The sequence below is a fragment of the Nerophis lumbriciformis genome, linkage group LG15, assembly GCF_033978685.3.
Source record: "Nerophis lumbriciformis linkage group LG15, RoL_Nlum_v2.1, whole genome shotgun sequence".
Lineage (NCBI taxonomy): Eukaryota > Metazoa > Chordata > Actinopteri > Syngnathiformes > Syngnathidae > Nerophis > Nerophis lumbriciformis.
This window is the reverse complement of record NC_084562.2, coordinates 5,497,492-5,518,293: the sequence shown is the minus strand read 5'-3', so window position 1 is coordinate 5,518,293 and position 20,802 is coordinate 5,497,492. Positions and strand designations below refer to the sequence as shown.

Below are 20,802 nucleotides of genomic sequence, written 5' to 3'. Positions count from 1 at the left end.
TCTCTAATCTAATCATGCAAACAATCGGAGTGTACTTTTCAATAGATAGCAACCTGAGAGCTCTACAATTCATGGAAATCTAGTTTCAGAAATTTGTAGGTATTTCATTCATAAAAGTTTACCATTCATTTATTGATCTACGGCAGTGGTCCCCAACCTTTTTCGAGCCCACGAACAGACCAGCTCGTGTTACCACAAATCTCTCCGGCACGGACATTAGAGCTTTCTAATGCTATTTTTTGTTTTATTAAGTATTGTAGGAAAAACATAAAAAAATAAACATATTTAGACGTAACAGCTATAAGCAGTGCCACCCCAGGCTAAATTGGGGTCCTAAGCAGAATGTTATTTGGAGGCCCCCGTGCCCCTCTGTTAACATTTTTACTCACACTCTTATATTTATGTGCACCAGGGAAGTAACGATATGAAAATGTCATATCACCGTTAATGTGACAAAAATGATTACTGTCATTGTTAAATGTGCTGAAAAAGTACTAATACACACTTAAATTTTTTGGACCAAATTATTTAAGTATTTTATCTGTTTTAATGTGTTAATATTGGTTTGTACTGCGACACTTCAAGAGTTATTTAAATAAAAAGCACGGAACAAATAAAATCTATTATTATTCTTCATTATTTCTGGCAGAAATTGTGTTCAGCGGTCCTTGAATGCACCGTAAAAACGCCTCCGTGTCTTTTCCTCTGAGTATAGAACCACCAATCTGTTCTCAGGGAGCACAACTTAAATGTGCACAATTGAATATCTTAGTTGCACAGACAGTAATGTGATATCAATTTAGATTGGGGTATATCGTTTTTCAATGGGGAAAGATGGTAATGACTCTTGTTTTCATGTTAGCAGTTAATCTGACGAGCTGGCACCAGTCAGTCTGACTGTGAGTTTATCAAAGTGCAGTTAACAATCACGTCTTTTCGCTGAAATTGAATTTAAAACAGTAATACAACAGTGGTTATCACGTTTATCGTTACATCCCTATATGTTAAACAATTTTTATCGTTTTTTTTTTTAAACCAAATTTTAATTTAATTTGATGGTTGTTATGTACTAACTTAATTCATGGGGAGTGTTTTAATTAATTATTTAATTAATGCTTTTGAAATAATAAAAATAGCAAATTTAACATCATTATAATATATATGTTTATTTTTTTCCCAAATTTGCTTCGACCTACTTTCTTTTTAGAGAAGGACTAACATTGCACTATTGTAGCCGGCATGACAACATGGGGAAAATCTGTCACTGTATTCCAAACAATGATGGAGCTTGCAGTACAATGCATACAAAGCGGCCCGTCATTCAATAATTTATATTTTACATGCGGTTCTTTGCGTAAAAGGTGGGGGTCCTACGCACAGTGTGTGTTCTGCGTTACAGTCCGGGTCTAGAGAGAAGATAACAACATCGTATGATGTGTGGATGGCAGGCGGCGTCTTTTTAGCATCCATTGTCTATCTACTCTTGGATGGAAATATCAACATCTTTGATGCCACACTCATTTGTACTACGTTACCTTTATCAGTCCTTCTTTTGCTGTTTTTTTTTTTTTTTATCATGATTGTTGCGACCTGAATTCGCAGCAGCTTTTCAGAAACTTGGAGCAAAAGTTGTAATGTTTTGAGTGGGCATTTAAAAAAAAAAAAAACATTGAATCAATTTGTGTTTTTTTGTATTTGTCATCAAAGTTTTAAAGGCCTACTGAAACCCACTACTACAGACCACGCAGTCTGATAGTTTATATATCAATGATGAAATCTTAACATTGCAACACATGCCAATATGGCCGGGTTAGCTTACTAAAGTGCAATTTTAAATTTCGCGCGAAATATCCTGCTGAAAACGTTTCGGTATGATGACGTCTGCGCGTGACGTCACAGATTGTAGAGGACATTTTGGGACAGCATGGTGGCCAGCTATTAAGTCGTCTGTTTTCATTGCAAAATTCCAAAGTATTCTGGACATCTGTGTTGGTGAATCTTTTGCTATTTGTTCAATGAACAATGGAGACAGCAAAGAAGCAAGCTGTAGGTGGGAAGCGATGTATTGCGGCCGGCTGCAGCAACACAAACACAGCCGGTGTTTCATTGTTTACATTCCCGGAAGATGACAGTCAAGCTTTACCATTGGCCTGTGGAGAACTGGGACAACAGAGACTCTTACCAGGAGGACTTTGAGTTGGATGCGCAGACGCGGTACCGTGAGTACGCGTGCAGCTGCGGCTTCCAAATATTTGATCGCTTGCCCGTACGTGCGTGCCGCTATGTGCATGTCACGTACGTAAGTTTGGGGACTTTGGGGAAACATATGTGCTGTATGAACTTTGGGGAGGTGAACGGTACTTTGGGCTGTGGGATTGAGTGTGTTGTGCAGGTGTTTGAGTTGTATTGGCGGGTTATATGGACGGGAGGGGGGAGGTGTTTGTTATGCGGGATTAATTTGTGGCATATTAAATACAAGCCTGGTTGTGTTGTGGCTAATAGAGTATATATATGTCTTGTGTTTATTTACTGTTTTAGTCATTCCCAGCTGAATATCAGGTCCCACCCGCCTCTCACAGCATCTTCCCTATCTGAATCGCTCCCACTGCCCTCTAGTCCTTCACTCTCACTTTCCTCATCCACAAATCTTTCATCCTCGCTCAAATTAATGGGGAAATCGTTGCTTTCTCGGTCCGAATCGCTCTCGCTGCTGGTGGCCATGATTGTAAACAATGTGCAGATGTGAGGAGCTCCACAACCTGTGACGTCACGCTACTCGTCTGCTACTTCCGGTACAGGCAAGGCTTTTTTATCAGCGACCAAAAGTTGCGAACTTTATCGTCGATGTTCTCTACTAAATCCTTTCAGCAAAAATATGGCAATATCGCGAAATGATCAAGTATGACACATAGAATGGACCTGCTATCCCCGTTTAAATAAGAAAATCGCATTTCAGTAGGCCTTTAAGTATTCCTTGTAACCTTAATCTCAAAAAGCACAGAATTTTAATCAAACATTGGAAAACAGATACTGTGTTGATGTTTTACTCGCTTTATACCGCACTGACTTAAAAGTAGACATTTTTTAAAAGCAGATTAATCGCCCATTTTTGAATTTGGATTATTCGTGATTAATCACAGTTGCCACAGAAGCGTTGCTTAACTTATCTGTGGTACTTTTGTTGACAACATTACTGCAAGTATACTCTACCAGCGTCCACTGCGAATAGCGCTCTCGCTAGCGGTTCCCTCAAAGGCGTATTTCGCTTTTGAGATGCTATTTTAAACTTGCTGTGCTGGGATAAGACAATTAATCACTGCGATATTAATCACCTTGGTTTTAGTCCCGTTGGGAATAAACATTTATAAGATACCAAATCACCTTGGTGCAAATTTGCCACTTGAAATGCGTCGCCAGAGACGTTTCAGAGATTTTAGGTCAGTGCTGCAAGTAGATGAACGGAGTTAAAACTGTTAAATCAGATTATTGATGATGATGATGTCATAATTCTTCATGGCTGTTTAGACTGAGGTTTATTTAGTTAACTAGTTTACTTATTTCGTATGCGCTTCCCTCGTCTGCCACTGTCCCTGATTGGCAATCTGGACACACCTGTTCCTGATCGGCAAATAGAGCACAGCTGTCCCAGATTGGCAATCAGGACAACACCTGTTCCTGATTGACAAATAGAGCACAGCTGTCCCTGATTGGCAATCAGGACACACCTGTCCCTAACTGACAATCAGGACACACCTGTTCCTGGTTGCCAATCAGAGTGTTTCTTTATATTTCCTCTGAACAGGATTTACTCTTCCGAAAGATATTTCCCCTTGTTTAGCTGTTGTATCATGTTTTGCTACTATGTCAAGTGGAGACTTTTCTGTGCACTAGTTTTCATTTGCAGTCATTAATTATACTTTCTGACTGAATTCAGCGTGCCATCTCTGCATCTTGGGGACACGCTGCAAGCAATTCCGTCAGTTCCTGACAAATGATGGTTTAAATTGATTAACAATGGTAAATATGACGGACCTAGTCTTTATATATTATTTTCTAAATTTAAAATAATCCACATATACCGTATTTTCCGGGCTATAGAGCGGATTGGTATTCAAGCCGGACTCACTGAATTTTTGAATTTTTTTTTTTACTATGTATTAGTTGCAGATATATATCGGTATGAAAGATTTTGTAAATGTCTATTTACCTTAATTATTTCCAAACGGTGCCTGTAAGAAGGCAGTAAAATGACTGATCAAACAAAACAGAAGTCATCGTCATGGACCCACTAGCTGCGGAAGCTAGCTCTCCAATCAGCTAAACAGACTCAGTAACGCCACTGTGACGTTCTGGTTAATTTACTGAAACGATAAAAATAGGATGTATTTGTAATAATAATGCTAACACAGACACTTGTAAATAGGGATGGGAATTTTTCCGGTTCCGATTTCACTTTCGATTCTGCTTAATGGTTCTGTTCTTTATTGGTCCTCTTATCGATTCTTATTTGGAGAAAAAAAAATGACAAAAGATGGATTAGCATCAATTTTGTCTAGTTTAGAGCTAACATGACCTTACAAAGCCAACAGTGAGGTCTTAAGAGACAAATAGCATTGCAAAAAAACTTTTGAAAAAAAACAAACATTTTCTGTGGAATTTAACAAAATAAAACATAGGTGGAAATTATACAAGAATGTAACATTTCTAAAACTTTTAAGAATCTTTGTCATCTGCCTAGAAAATATACCATGCAGAAAGGTTTGTTTAGATTTGCAAGATAAAAACTAATATGACATTGGCTCATAACATGCAACTCAAGATAGTTCAAGCCTTCTTTTGATATAATGTTATGTTTATCGGTTACAGCTTATAAAAACCTTAAATTGAAAATCTCAGAACAGGTTTTTTTTATGTAAAAAAAAAAAAAAAACCCTCATAAGCCATGATCTTCAAAATAACACATAAAGGCTTGACTTTTCCCACTTTGCATGGAATGACTTTATACCACATAGTTTTTTATTTAAAGTTAATTGCTGACATGAATAGACTTTTACACAATATTCTAATTTTATGAGTTCTACCTGTATTGAGCGAAAACGTAGCTGATGGAAAACATGCAACTTTTCTGTGACTACAATTGAACATTCACCTATACCGAAGGAGCATCGATGTGGCTAATTGTTGCAAGCTTTTGACCACAAACTTAGTCACTGCTCGGTTCCTGGCTGCAATAAAAGCTCACGACAGACGAGGATGTCTCCTCGTGCTTATCTAAATGAGAAGGCATTTATTTAAATTTAACAGGTAACAGTGCTAACATTATAGCGGTATTAGTACCTGTTGTATTTACGTCAGATGACTGCTGATGCCTGGGATAAGATTGGCGGGGTTCAAAAACGCGACATTGATTTATAGTTATTGAATGCTGTATGTTCAAATCTTTCAGAATATTGCTTGTATGTCCTCCTCTTGATGAAATAGCAACCTTAGAATTTTATATATATGTATATGTGTATATATATACATATATATATGTGTATGTATATATGTGTGTATATATATATATATATATATATATATATATATATATATATATATATATATATATATATATATGTGTATATGTATGTATGTGTATGTATATATATATATATATATATATATATATATATACATATATATATATATGTGTATATGTATGTATGTGTATGTATATATATATATATATATATATATATATATATATATATATATATATATATATATATGTGTGTGTGTATATATATATATATATATATATATATATGTATATATATATATATATATATATATATATATATGTATATATATATAATATATATATATATATATATATATATATATATATATATATATGTGTGTGTATATATACATATATATATGTATATATATATATATATATATATATAAGTAGTGCTGTTGCAATCTTTTCTTGTAAAATGTCGGCAAACTTCGATGCAAAATTACGTCATCCTTACCCGCAGGAAACGTTCAAGAAAGCGTGTTGGAAAAAATGGCAAGCGATTCCAAGGAATTGATACACTGGGAACCGGTTCTGAACAAGAACTGTTTTTTGATTCCCATCCCTACTTGTAAAGGTGTTAGCATATTCGCTAGCTTGATTACATTACAATAGCACGTACAAATATGCATGAGAACACTCCTACAGACATCGCACATGGGGTGGTTTAGTAAGTATGAATTGTTTTAGTTGTATTGTAAAACTTACAAACGTAAATAAAGATTCCTTTCAAGCAGAAACGCTATAAACGGTTACACTTCCGGTTCAATGCACAACACAGGAAGTACATTTTCTACTCGCGGCGAACTCGTTCAAAAGAAGGCGCCACAAACAATACCACGACCTTTACAGTGTTTCTATCGGTGCTATACAAAAACTATTTGTTGAATACAAAACATTATGCCTGTTAGCAAAAAAACATCCATAAATTAGCTGCACTGTTTTATAAGCCGCAGGGTTCAAAGCGTTGCAGTCCTAAAACTGCGGTAATTCGATATAAGCCTGTTTAAAAAAATAAAATAACATTTCTTCAGAAAGTTTTGGGCCTTGGGCGTGGTTGGTGTTTGGGGACCTTTATATATAAGACCACTAATGATTACTTATATGGACATTCATTCATTTCACGAATGTATTACAAACTTCCACATTCTGAAGCAGGCTTTTGTCTTATTTTTTAACCTCATTCCCTATAAGTTTCTTCAAAAACAAAAATCAAACATTGATTCTACTCTTTTTTTCTGTCCAACAATACGGGACAATATATATTTTTTTTACACTATTTTAGTGGCCCGGTACAAGAGGTTTGGTCATTGGATCCTCCTTTTTTCTTTTTCTTTTTTAACCGTTGAAGAACTTCATTTGGGGGTCACGGCACATCACCCACAGCACGCACAGACAACATGGGGTTCCAGCCAAGGTATGAATACACTGCTGCCAGACCAACACAGTCTAGTTTCCGTCATGTCTATGGATATTCTCATTCATCCTGGTCATTGTATTCTCAGGGCATTCCATCGATTGCAACTGGACTGTCCAGTATTCCGGTTGCTAGTTTGAAGAAGCCGGTTTCATTCATTTTCCTGATGCTTTGGGGCATTATCGGGATATAGACTGGCAGTGACAGCAACAGCAGAGTGACTGTGGAGCCACGGCCCCCATGGTTACCACCATTAGGGTTTTTTTTTAGTTTGGTCGAAAGTTTGTATTCTTATGTGGCAAGAGGTACTGTTTAACACTGGGAGTGGTTGACAAGAAAGACACCGCGGTATTGCGAACTTTAAAAAAAAAAAAAAAAAGACCTCATAAAAAGACAAGGCGGAAGCGAGTGGACATCAAATACATTTAAAGATCACAGGAACGAGAGGTCAAGTGAGCGGTCAAGTCGATATCACAACTTGACAAGGGGGTGAAATTTAAGGGAGTAAAAGAGGCCTGAGAACAAAGAGGTGACGCACACTGTCTGCAGCCCAGGAGAAGTGCGCTGAGGGCAGGGGGGGGGGTTGATGGGCGCGGGGGTGGGGGGGGTCACGTGGTCCGGTCGCTCCCTCAGGCCTTGAGTGCGTGCCACTGGGCCACGGCGGTGCGAGGACGACCCATCATGTCTTTCCAGTGTTTTACCTCCGCGGGGCCGCTCTTCCAGGAGAGATAAATCTGTGAGAGGAAGAGACAATGTTTACTCGTGCACTGTCGCTAAAAAGATTGGCATTTTGAAACGAACCTGGCAAAGTATTAAAAAAAAAAAAAACAGCCAAAGAGAACCACCAGTATCTTTTTGAGACCCGGTGTCCTTTGCAGTGGACATGGTTTAAGTAGATTTATTTTGTCAAGAGTTAGAAATTTCAGAATGAAGTGGCAGTGCATGGTGTGACGTCACATGCAACAAAGGTTTCATGTAGTAAGGGGTACAGTCGTGGTCAAAAGTTTAAATACACTTGTGAAAGACATAATGTCATGGCTGTCTTGAGTTTCCAATAATTTCTACAACTCTTATTTTTTTGTGGTAGAGTGATTGGAGCGCATACTTGTTGGTCACAAAAAACATTCGTGACATCACATGGACAAAGATCAGACCTTCTGGAGGAAAGTTCTATGGTCAGATGAAACAAAAATTGAGCTGTTTGGCCACAATACCCAGCAATACGTTTGGAGGAGAAAAGGTGAGGTTTTTAATCCCAGGAACACCAAGCCTACCGTCAAGCGTGGTAGTGGTAGTATTATGCTCTGGGCCTGTTTTGCTCCCAATGGAACTGGTGCTTTACAAAGAGTAAATGGGACAATGAAAAAGGAGGATTACCTCCAAATTCTTCAGGACAACCTAAAATCATCAGCCAGGAGGTTGGGTCTTGAACGCAGTTGGGTGTTCCAACAGGACAATGACCCCAAACACATGTCAAAAGTGGTAAAGTAATGGCTAAATCAGGCTAGAATTAAGGTTTTAGAATGGCCTTCCCAAAGTCCTGACTTAAACATGTGGACAATGCTGAAGAAACAAGTCCATGTCAGAAAACCAACACATTTAGCTGAACTACACCAATTTTGTCAAGAGGAGTGGTCAAAAATTCAACCAGAAGCTTGCCAGAAGCTTGTGGATGGCTACTAAAAGCGCCTTATTGCAGTGAAACTTGCCAAGGGACATGTAAGCAAATATTAACATTGCTGTATGTATACTTTTGACCCAGCAGATTTGGTCACATTTTCAGTAGACCCATAATAAATTCATAAAAGAACCAAACTTCATGAATGTTTTTTTGGGACCAACAAGTATGTGCTCCAATCAGTCTATTACAAAAAATAAGAGTTGTAGAAATTATTTGAAACTCAAGACAGCCATGACATTATGTTCTTTACAAGTGTATGTAAACCTTTGACCACAACTGTATATGACACCTCAGTGTACTCACTGGCTGTGTTGACATCATCCGCCATCTGATAGATTGAAAAATTCACTACATTTGACCCACAACTGATTACCGTAATTCTGGACTATAAGCCACTACTCTTTTTTTTTTACAATTCATGATTTTTTAAAATCATGAATTGATTTGGATTCAAGATTAATAAGACTCACAATTTGGATGTTAATTGATTTTGTGTGCACCCTAATAAAAATGTTAAAATGCTAAAAACGCAAAGCTATACACCAGGGGTCGGGAACCTTTTTGGCTGAGAGAGCCATGAAAGCCAAATATTTTAAAATGTATTTCCGTGAGAGCCATTTAACATTTTTTAATAGTGAATACAACTAAATGTGTGCATTTTTAAGTAAGACTAACATTTTTAGAGTATGATAAGTCTCTTATTATTTTTAATAACATTGTTATTCTGAAGCTAACCAATAATAAATAAAAAATACTTCTTACCATTTATGCGACTTCTTGAACAGGTGCCGTTTTATATTTTGAACGTTATTTTTAACACTCTGATTACCAGCGGAATTATTCATTACTTATCGTGTTAAGCAATGTCAGCTCCTTCCCTCAGGCCGTAAGACTCTTGAACGCATTAAAATAATCCCCTCAATTCCCCCCAAAAATGGATTAATTCACTGGAATATAAAGACAATATAACATACATCCATAAACGTGGATGCATATGCAAAAGTGCAATATATTTATCTGTACAGTAATCTATTTATTTATATATGCACCTTATTGCTCTTTTATCCTGCACTACCATGAGCTAATGCAACAACATTTTGTTCTTATCTGTACTGTAAAGTTCAAATTTGAATGACAATAAAAGGAAGTCTAAGTCTATGATTTATCTGAGAGCCAGATGCAGTCATCAAAAGAGCCACATCTGGCTCAAGAGCCATAGGTTCCCTACCCCTGCTATACACAATCAAAAATATATAACCGAGGTTTCTGTGGTTTATCCGTTATACAGTGCTCAATACCGGGGTAGAGCGGAATATACGTTAGGTCAGGAAAAAAACCCACAGAGGCTATTTAATCTCTACCAGCCTGTTTCACAGGTTTCCCTGCTCTTCAGGGGATTTAAATTAATAATACATGTATATGGTCAATAAAATATGCATTCTTAGTAATGCATTGCACACGTCCAAAAGAGGGTGGGGGTGTCAAGTATTTATACCTGATTCATATCAAAATGGCACAGGCTTCAATATCAGTATCGGAAGTAAAAAAAAGGGACATCCTCAAAGGGGAACATTATCACCAGACCTATGTAAGCGTCAATATATACCTTGATGTTGCAGAAAAAAGACCATATATTTTTTTAACCGATTTCCGAACTCTAAATGGGTGAATTTTGGCGAATTAAACGCCTTTCTATTATTCGCTCTCGGAGCGATGACGTCACAACATGACGTCACATCGGGAAGCAATCCGCCATTTTCTCACTTTCGTCGGTGTGTTGTCGGAGGGTGTAACAACACAAACAGGGACGGATTCAAGTTGCACCAGTGGCCCAAAGATGCGAAAGTGGCAAGAAATTGGACGAAATTTGTTCAAAATACGAGGCTGTGGGGAAAGCCGACGAAATGGTCAGTCGTTTGTTCCGCACACTTTACCGACGAAAGCTATGCTACGACAGAGATGGCAAGAATGTGTGGATATCCTGCGACACTCAAAGCAGATGCTGACATCAACTCCAAAACTGGACAGATCAGCTTTCAGGAAAAGAGAGCGGATGAGGGTATGTCTACAGAATATATTAATTGATGAAAACTTTATTCATTACTCGCGGTTTTACGTAAATTATTATACATAAACTGTGTTTACCAATAATTTAGCTTAAAAACATTTATTTTTTTCAATCATTCGAGTACATTCGGGTAGTCTTGTGTAATGCAGTATTTTGTGTCTATTTAGGTATGGTTAACCTGAGTGCTGAAATCGTGGAAAAATATATGTTCTTAGCGTGCCTGAAATGGGCTGTCTGCACTCTCAAAGTGCATGTTGTTGCCAAATGTATTTCATATGCTGTAAACCTAGTTCATAGTTGTTAGTTTCCTTTAATGCCAAACAAACACATACCAATCGTTGGTTAGAAGGCGATCGCCGAATTCGTCCTCGCTTTCTCCCGTGTCGCTGGCTGTCGTGTCGTTTTCGTCGGTTTCGCTTGCATACGGTTCAAACCGATATGGCTCAATAGCTTCAGTTTCTTCTTCAATTTCGTTTTCGCTACCTGCCTCCACACTACAACCATCCGTTTCAATACATGCGTAATCTGTTGAATCGCTTAAGCCGCTGAAATCCGAGTCTGAATCCGAGCTAATGTCGCTATAGCTTGCTGTTCTTTCCGCCATGTTTGTTTGTGTTGGCATCACTATGCGACGTCACAGGAAAATGGACGGGTGTTTATAACGATGGTTAAAATCAGGCACTTTGAAGCTTTCTTTAGGGATATTGCATGGTGGGTAACATTTTTAAAAAAACTTCGAAAAATAAAATAAGCCACTGGGAACTGATTTTTAATGGTTTTAACCCTTCTGAAATTGTGATAATGTTCCCCTTTAAAAGGTATCAAACCATGGTAACGTTTGGATTTTATGTAACTGCAAGTTTTTAAAAATACCAAATCCCACCCTTGTTCGCCTGTTAGTCACGTACTTTCCCTTTTTGCTTGGGGTATTAACTTCCGTAAATAAAAATAAAAAAATATTTGGAATACCATTCTCCTTAATCTGAAGATATTGCCTTGTGACAAATGTAATGATTATGACCAAGTCCTTGACCTAATCTAGAAAGTGTTGATGCTAAAGCAACATGTGACAGTACAGTACAGTATGTAAGTACAGTAGGTGACATGTATGCGTAAAAGGGAAGGTCAGCATCCACAGCTGAATGTCCTGCATCACCTCAGGGGCTGCTTGGTATGAACCAGCAGGGGTCAGTAGAGACCAGCTGCATGGGGAAGTGATGGCGGCCTGTCATGGAGTCGAAAATACACACAGGAAGGAGAAAAGAAGAGGCAAGGAGATACCTTTCCAATGACATCATTGCGACTGAGCCTGTCCTTGTCCATGACGGTGATAATTATGGTGGTCTCCCTCAGCACGTGGGCAGGCACGTCGAAGGGAAAGGACTCGTTGAAAACAGGGTTTAGGCAACGCTTCATTACCACCGTCTTCTTCTTCTCCACACGCTTGTCCTTGTGCATCAACCACACCTTCACGTAGGGGTCTGGGAAGAGGAAAAAAAGTGAAGTTAACCTTCCTGGAATGGTAACAAGGGGCATGCTGGGATGCCAGGTTAACCTTTCGCTTGTGGTTGAATCGGCACTAATTCGATTTTTAGGTTTTAGACGCATACGAGCAGGGGAGAACAGGGGTTGGTTGTCACACGGGCCACCAGAAGATGCAATCTCTAAGATTGTGGTATGAAGATTTACGGAATGGGGATCAGAGCTCACCTACAGTCGTGGTCAAAAGTTTACATATACTTGTAAATATCACATGGACAGAGATGAGACCTGTTCTGTGGTCAGATGAAACAAAAATTGAGCTGTTTGGCCACAATACCCAGCAATATGTTTGGAGGAGAATAGGTGAGGCCTTTAATCCCAGGAACACCAATCCTATCGTCAAGCATGGTGGTGGTAGTATTATGCTCTGGGCCTGATTTGCTGCCAATAGAACTGGTGCTTTACAGAGAGTAAATGGGACAATGAAAAAGAAGGATTACCTCCAAATTCTTCAGGACAACCTAAAATCATCAGCCCAAAGGTTGGGTCTTGGGCGCAGTTGGGTGTTCCAACAGGACAATGACCCCAAACACATGTCAAAAGTGGTAAAGAAATGGCTAAATCAGGCTAGAATTAAAGTTTTAGAATGGCCTTCCCAAAGTCCTGAATTAAACATGTGGACAATGCTGAAGAAACAAGTCCATGTCAGAAAACCAACAAATTTAGCTGAAGTGCACCAACTTTGTCAAGAGGAGTGGTCAAAAATTCAACCAGAAGCTTGTGGATGGCTACCAAAAGCGCCTTATTGCAGTGAAACTTGCCAAGGGACATGTAAGCAAATATTAACATTGCTGTATGTATACTTTTGACCCAGCAGATTTGGTCACATTTTCAGTAGACCCGTAATAAATTCATAAAAGAACCAAACTTCATGAATGTTTTTTGGGACCCACAATTATGTGCTCCAATCACTCCATTACAAAAAAAATAAGAGTTGTAGAAATAATTGGAAACTCAACACAGCCATGACATTTTGTTCTTTACAAGTGTATGTAAACTTTTGACCACGACCGTACAAATTATTTTTGGGAGTAAGGTGGCTGAACTTGAGGTGAGAGGACTTTTTGTGTTTTTAATGTCAAAGTGTAAATATTCAGCTTCTCAGTGTTTGTCTCCTCGGCTTATATTCAGTGGCTTTATGACAAGACTAGTGAAGCACTCTGAGTGCAGACCAATATTAAAAAAGCCATGAATCCAGACCAGGGGTGTCAAACTAATTTTAGCTCAGGGGCCACATGGAGGAAAATCTATTCCGATGCGAGCCGGACTGGTAAAATCATAGCATAATAATTAAAAAATAAGGACAACTTCAAAATTGTTTTTTTTTGTCTTAGTTCGGCCAAAAATAGCACGAGCACATTTTGAAAATGTACACATTACAAAGAATCCTCTTGGTAAATTACTTCCGAGTTAGTTGAAAATTCTGAAGAAAAAATTGGTGCAGTTTCAAAACACCGGGAAGAACACAATGAACTTACACTTTGTCTTAGTGTATTTACAAAGCCATTAAACTTAAAGCACTTCCTGTTTAGCAATCTCATGTGGGCAGGTTACCATTAAAAATGTTTGGAAAAGCAACCGAGTGTTTCCTCAAACTGCCGCATTGGTGACACTTGCAACTGCCACAACACATTAATTTAGCATCATTCAAATATTACAGTTATGATATAATCAAAACAATTGTCGAAATGACACCATAATAGCCGAACTAAAGGTAACACAACTACAAACTTAACCAATGTGAATATGGTAGATTTAAGCATAAAATAAAATACAACGAACAACAAATGTAGAAACACACATTTTTACAATGGAGTTCAGGGTGCACATAGTGCAGTCAAAAAATTGTTGCAAGGAATTCTAATTACAAAGATGATGGTTATATTGACTTAAGTCTTTGCATCATACGGTTTCGTTTTTTTTCTTTCTGTTGAGTGGATAATTTACAATTAAAGAAAGTATTGTGCGTCACAACAGCATTAGTCTGCCGCCAGCCACAACAGGAACAGCTGATTGCTTGCACCTGCGCTGATCGGAGTAGCGGCAGCCAATCCAAAGGGCGCTTAAAGTCAGCTGACACGTCATCTTTAAACAGTGTGATGTGTGACGTGGGTTACACTGGAATTGGTATTGCGACATCCAGTGGACACATTTAGTACAGCAGTTTCTTTCATCCAAAAATTGCAGCTAATCTTTATACTTAGCAAACTCATTTGCGGACCGAGGGCCGGATTAAACCTGTTCGCGGGCCATATGTTTGACACCCCTGATCAAGACGGTAATCTGGACTGGAACTTTTTGAGCAATCTAAAGATAATGAAAGAGACAGAGTTTTGAACCCTCTTGTCAGTTATCAATCCAATCCAATCCAATCCACTTTATTTATATAGCACATTTAAACAACAAAATGTTTCCAAAGTGCTACACAACAATATTAAACACAATTAAAGAGACTAACGAGACTTAAACCACTCCACTGTGGGAGCAGTTCGAACATGGAGGGGCAGAGTGTTCCAGAGCTTAGGGCCGACCACAGAGAAGGCCCTGTCTCCCCTGGTTTTAAGTCTCGTCTTGGACACCACGAGCTGGAGCTGGCTCTCGGACCTCAGAGCGCGCGCAGGATTGTAAGTTTGGAAGAGGTCCGAGATATACTGAGGTGCCAGTCCATGTAAAGCTTTAAAAACAAACAGCAAGGTTTTAAAATCAATTCTAAAATGAACAGGGAGCCAGTGCAAACTCTCAAGGATTGGGGTTATATGCTGGCGTCTCCTGGCCCCTGTTAAAAGTCGTGCTGCCGCATTCTGGACCAACTGCAACCGGGAGAGAGCTTTTTGGCTAATGCCAGTATAAAGTGCATTGCAGTAGTCCAGGCGACTTGAAATAAAAGCATGCACGACTTGTTCAAAAAGGTTAAAAGATAAAAACGGTTTTACCTTTGCTAAAAGACGAAGATGATAAAAACACGATTTTAAAACGCCATTGACTTGTTTGTCAAGTTTAAAATCGCTGTCTATAGTGACGCCAAGGCTGGTGACTTTGGGACGCAAAGTCATCCACTCTCTTTGTCTCTGCGGGTGGAGGCAAGGCAGCAGAGCCGCTATTCAAATACTCAAGTTAAGGGTTGCAACGTCAACATAAGGTAACGTGGAAGAAATTATCCGGAACTGCCCCAGAATGTAACCACTCGTTCCTGATCCCATTTTGGACATTTCTTGAAAGTTTCACGAAATTCTGCCGATAACTTTTTGAGCTATCTATAGATATTGAAAGCAGACTCATAAAGTAAACGCAAAGAAACATTTTGGAAATGGTCCCGATCAAGCTCAAAAATCGAAATTCCTTAGCCACTTTTTGGACAATTATGAAAAAGTTTCATGACAGTCCGCCCATAACTTTTTGAGTTATATAAAGCTCCTGGTGGTAACGGTTACCCTTAAAAAGTGTGAAGGATAAAGCTATAGTTTCGATTCTTACAAGCGAGATAGTTGTTACATGCTTGTTAGCCTTGTGGCTAGCAGGAAATTCCATTTAGCGCTGGTTGTCACATACTCATATATTCGTACATATCATGTATACACCACAGGTGTTAAACTCAAGGCCCGGGGGCCAATTCTGGCCCGCCACATAATTTCATGTGGCCTGCGAAAGCCTGAAAACAATGTTTGTCAATAACGTGATCTTTCTTACTAAATGTATTCATTCTTTCTGTTTTGACAGAATACAAATTTATTTACCGCATGAAATTGCATATATTTTAGACTTCAAATTATCTCATCATGCAACAAATGTTATATTATTATATACATTATTACGAAAAAAAAATGCAAACATTTTAATACATACAATTCTACTTTGACTTATGATTTCAAGACAAGTTATGCATCAATTTGTACCTAAATACAAATGTTATAATTAAATGCATACACAATTATGTATTAATATTATAAGATGATTATGCATTTATATTAATATATTTTCACTGTTACAATCGGCCCCCTGAAGGCAGCCGTAACTGCGATGTGGCCCTCGATGAAAACGAGTTTGACACCCCTCAAGTGTACAGTAGGCTGGCCAAAAAATGTGTTACCCGATCATGGTCTGTGTAAGATGTATTCGGTTATGTTTTTGTCAAACTTTCACATTTAAATCTGCCTTCTTGCCTTTTCCTTCAGTAAAACAAAAAACAAAACACATTGTGACAACCATCCCAGGGATGGGGTTGGTTGTCACAATGTGTCAGAGCAGAACGCTCACCCAGATAGACACACAGACATGTAAGGTATGCACAGAGTCCAACTCATTTTTGGGTAACTGAGTGGTTACTGGTGGTAAACCTCCTTAATGAGTGACTAAATATGTGACGTTTGCGACAAAGCAGAACTTTTGAATGACTCTTTCACATTTAATCCTATTTGTTATTTATATATTTTTAGGGCTGCAACGATTATCCGTTAGAAAAAAGATGACTTGATTAATCCAAAAAACTAATGGAAAGATTATTCAATTACTCAAATATTCGATAGTTGCAACCCTTAATCTTTTCTGTACTCGTGATCCACAAAGTTTTTTAGGTGACTGAAAATTCAAAATAGTGATCTAATCATCAATGTATATACAGTACAACCCCTGGCAAACATGATGGAGTTACCAGACTTGGAGGATGTACATTCAATTGTATTCATTTTGTTTAAAAAAACAGATAACAGACATGACACAAAACTACAGTCATTTGCCTTTAAGAAACACAAAAATATATTAAGAAAATAAATTGTGGTAGTCTGTAAATTTTATTTATGGTTCAAGCAGATTAAAAATAAATTGGAATCACACAATTCTGAGAAAAAACTTATGTTTTTCTGTAGTTTCTGTTTACGGGTTAGTGACAGCTTTTGTTTAGCTTTTCTGTAGTGAAATCCAATTTCTTTCAGGCGGTTTCTTAGAGTTCAATCACAGACGGTGACTCCAGCTTCCACCCATTTGTTCTTCATTTGTTTTGCTGTACATTTTCTGTTTTCAAGGCATATTTAAGTTTTCTATCTTGACACTTTGATGTTTTCCTTGGTCTACCAGTATGCTTGCCATTTACAACCTTCCCGTGTAGTTTGCACTGGTCTACATTTTAGATACAACTGACTGAACAACATATTTTACAACATTTGCATGATAAATTACCTTCTTGAAGAAGTATAATAATCCTCTCCTTTGTTTCAATTGATATCTCTCGTGTTGATTCATGTCAATCCACTTGTTGCAACAAACCTCATTTCTAACTGCAAACTAATGAACAGATTTAATCTGATGAAGGTGTTAGCTTTGCAAATGAAAATACACAAGGTGATTCCATTATATTCTCGTGTTAAATGACAATAGTTTTGTGTCATGTCTGTTGTCTGCTTTTTTCTACAAAATTAAAGACCTCAATGAACGTCCTCCAAGTCTGGTAAATCAAACATTTTTCCACGGATTGTAGAATGGGAATAAAGCCCCACCTCATGGAATGTTTACAATGAAAACAAGTTTAGCTTTTGAAATATTCAGATCCAATTCTTATTTTATAACTACTACCAGTGATTGTGTCCTCGATAAAACCCATCCATCCATGCTTTTTCTACCGCTTGTCCTTCTCGGGGTCGCAGGGGGTGCTGAAGCCTATCCCAGAACAATAAAACATAAATATACCAAGGAGCCAGTCTTTGGAACGGCTCATTGAGAGAAACAGTTCCTCAAGATCTGGCTCCCTTCAAAGAGCGATACATTTGTGACTATCAGACTAAACATCTTTAGTGGGCAGCATGCAAAATGTCCATAATTATCCGGGACTATAATAAAAACAAAGGAGCAGTGGATCAGCTGACTGCCGCCTACACTTGCCAAGCGAAGGACTAGGAGATGGTCAATGGTTGTGTTCTATAACACGCTACAGATTTATGCAGAAAATACATTTTTAGGGATTGAAATTAAACGAACAATAATGTTTCTTGAGTTAGGAAGTTCCTCTCGATGCCCTCGTACCCTTCGCTCAAGGTCAGGTCTGCATTAGCCATGAGAAGCAGAAAGGCTAACATGTTGTGCTTCTACTGCAAAAATTATATATATATATATATATATATATATATATATATATATATATATATATATATATATATATATATATATATATATATATATATATATATATAATGTTGTGCTTCTACTGCAAAAATTATATATATATATATATATATATATATATATATAATTTTTGCAGTAGAAGCACAACAAGTATATGTATGTATATATATGTATATATATATGTGTATATATATATGTATGTATGTGTGTGTATATATATATATATATATATATATATATATATATATATATATACTGTATATATATATATGTATACATATATATATATATATATATATATATACATATATGGGTGTGTGTGTGTGTGTGTGTGTGTGTATATATATATATATATATATATATATATATATATATATATACATATATGTGTGTGTGTGTGTGTGTGTGTGTATATATATATATATATATATATATATATATATATATATATATATATATATATATATATATATATATATATATATATATAGTACAGGCCAAAAGTTTGGACACACCTTCACATTCACTACGTTTTATTTTTTTAATGACTATTTACATTCTAGTTTCTTCAAAATAGCCACCCTTTGCTCTGATTACACTTTTGCACACTCTCTGCATTCTCTCGATGAGCTTCAAGAGGTAGTCACCTGGAATGGTTTTCACTTCACAGGTGTGCTTGAAGCTTGTCGAGAGAATGCCAAGAGTGTGCAAAGCATTAATCAGAGGAATGGGTGGCTATTTTGAAGAAACTAGAATATAAAACATGTTATTTCACCTTTTTTTGTTAAGTACATAACTCCACATGTGTTCATTCATAGTTTTGATGCCTTCAGGGACAATCTACAATGTAAATAGTCATGAAAATAAAGAAAATGTATTGAATGAGGAGAAGGTGTGTCCAAACTTTTGGCCTGTGCTATATATATATATATATATATATATATATATATATATATATATATATATATATATATATATATATATATATATATATATAATGTGTATATATGTATGTGTATATATGTATATATTGAACTATCTTGAGTTCATTTATACCATTTTCTTCAACTGAAAAGGATGAAATAAAACACTAATCATTTCTAAACATTGCTTTGATGAATGTGGTGTTTGACCCTTTAAGATAACAAATAGTAACATGAGCTAAAATAGGAAGGTAAATAAACAAAAACAAATGACAGTACAGCATATTTGGTAAAAAGTTGGTATTGTATGGTATGCACAAATCTTGTTGACGTGTTAGAAGTAATTTAAGGAGCGTGTGTACCAGAAGTGCCTCCGATGTCCATGGCTTTGAGGTTGCGGGCTTTGACGATGCTCACAGTGATAGTGTTGGCGGTGGGGTTGTAGCACAGAGAAACCAACAGATCCCCTCGGCTCCCCTGGAGAAATCACACGTAACACACTTGTTTATTTCATAAGGCTCTTTCCCGTCGTTCTTTTTCTCCTGTTTTCCGGCCCGTGTTTAAGTCACTAACCTGTCAACAGTTTTCAACACTCAGTATTCCCTTCTATCCCCTCCCACCGTACACACGTCCACATCTCCCCCCGCAGGACTGTCACAGCAGCCAGCAATGACATCATCCATTACAGTACATTTTGTCCCCTCCTCCCACTCTATCCCTTCTGCCACCTCTTTTCTTCCCTTTACTCACGCTGCCATCGCTGCATGGTTTCAGCTCCTTCCAGAAAGTCTGCATATTGGCCAGATCTAATTTGTTGAGTGGAATGGAGACCTCTCCAATGGGGTCGTTCCTGCTGAAGCGGTCATAATCGAGCACCTGCAGGTACAGAGTTCTCTGGACCACCTTCTCAAAGGGGAAACCTGGCATGGAAATAAAAATACACAGATGCAAGCACGATAAAAAATAAAGCAGGGCCTCTCTATTGTTGACAACACTGACACTTATTTTATAGATCTGGATCTAAAAATGGTAAAATCCCCAACCAAAATAGACACCAATTTTGTCACCTACAGAAGACTGGAGGCAATTTCATATTGCATAGTATGTGTTTTGGTAGCAAATTCATCTTGAATCATGTTATTTCCGCCAGATGCATTGTTGCACGTTGTAGCAATACAACTAAAGACGGGGTCAGACTGCATATATTTCCAAATGATGGGTATACGAGGAAGGTTTGGACCTCAAAACAATGGAACGGGCCAAGGGAAAGAAATTTAATTTTAATGTTAACCGTATCATCCATCCATTTTCTACCACTTGTCCCGTTCGGGGTCGCGGGGGTTGCTGGAGCCTATCTCAGCTGCACATGGGCGGAAGGCGGTGTACACCCTGGACAAGTCAACACCTCATCACAGGGCCACCACAGATAGACAGACAACATTCACACTCAAATTCACACACTAGGGCCAATTTAGTGTTTCCAATCAACCTATCCCCAGG

At 37.7% G+C, this 20,802-nt stretch overlaps 1 protein-coding gene across 2 annotated transcripts in view; it reads right to left on the bottom strand.

Moving 5' to 3' along the window:
- Positions 1–7,578: 7,578 nt before the first annotated feature.
- LOC133615993 (synaptotagmin-7-like) overlaps positions 7,579–20,802 on the bottom strand; it is a 464,522-nt gene continuing 451,298 nt past the window's right edge. For both annotated transcript variants that reach the window (XM_061974950.1, XM_061974951.1), the window contains 4 exons: positions 20,053–20,222; positions 19,665–19,779; positions 12,008–12,207; positions 7,579–7,711 (listed from right to left, as the gene is read on the bottom strand). In XM_061974950.1, the coding sequence (XP_061830934.1) occupies positions 7,607–7,711; positions 12,008–12,207; positions 19,665–19,779; positions 20,053–20,222 (590 nt within the window). In that variant the 3' untranslated portion in view covers positions 7,579–7,606. The remainder of the gene's footprint in view (positions 7,712–12,007; positions 12,208–19,664; positions 19,780–20,052; positions 20,223–20,802) is intronic.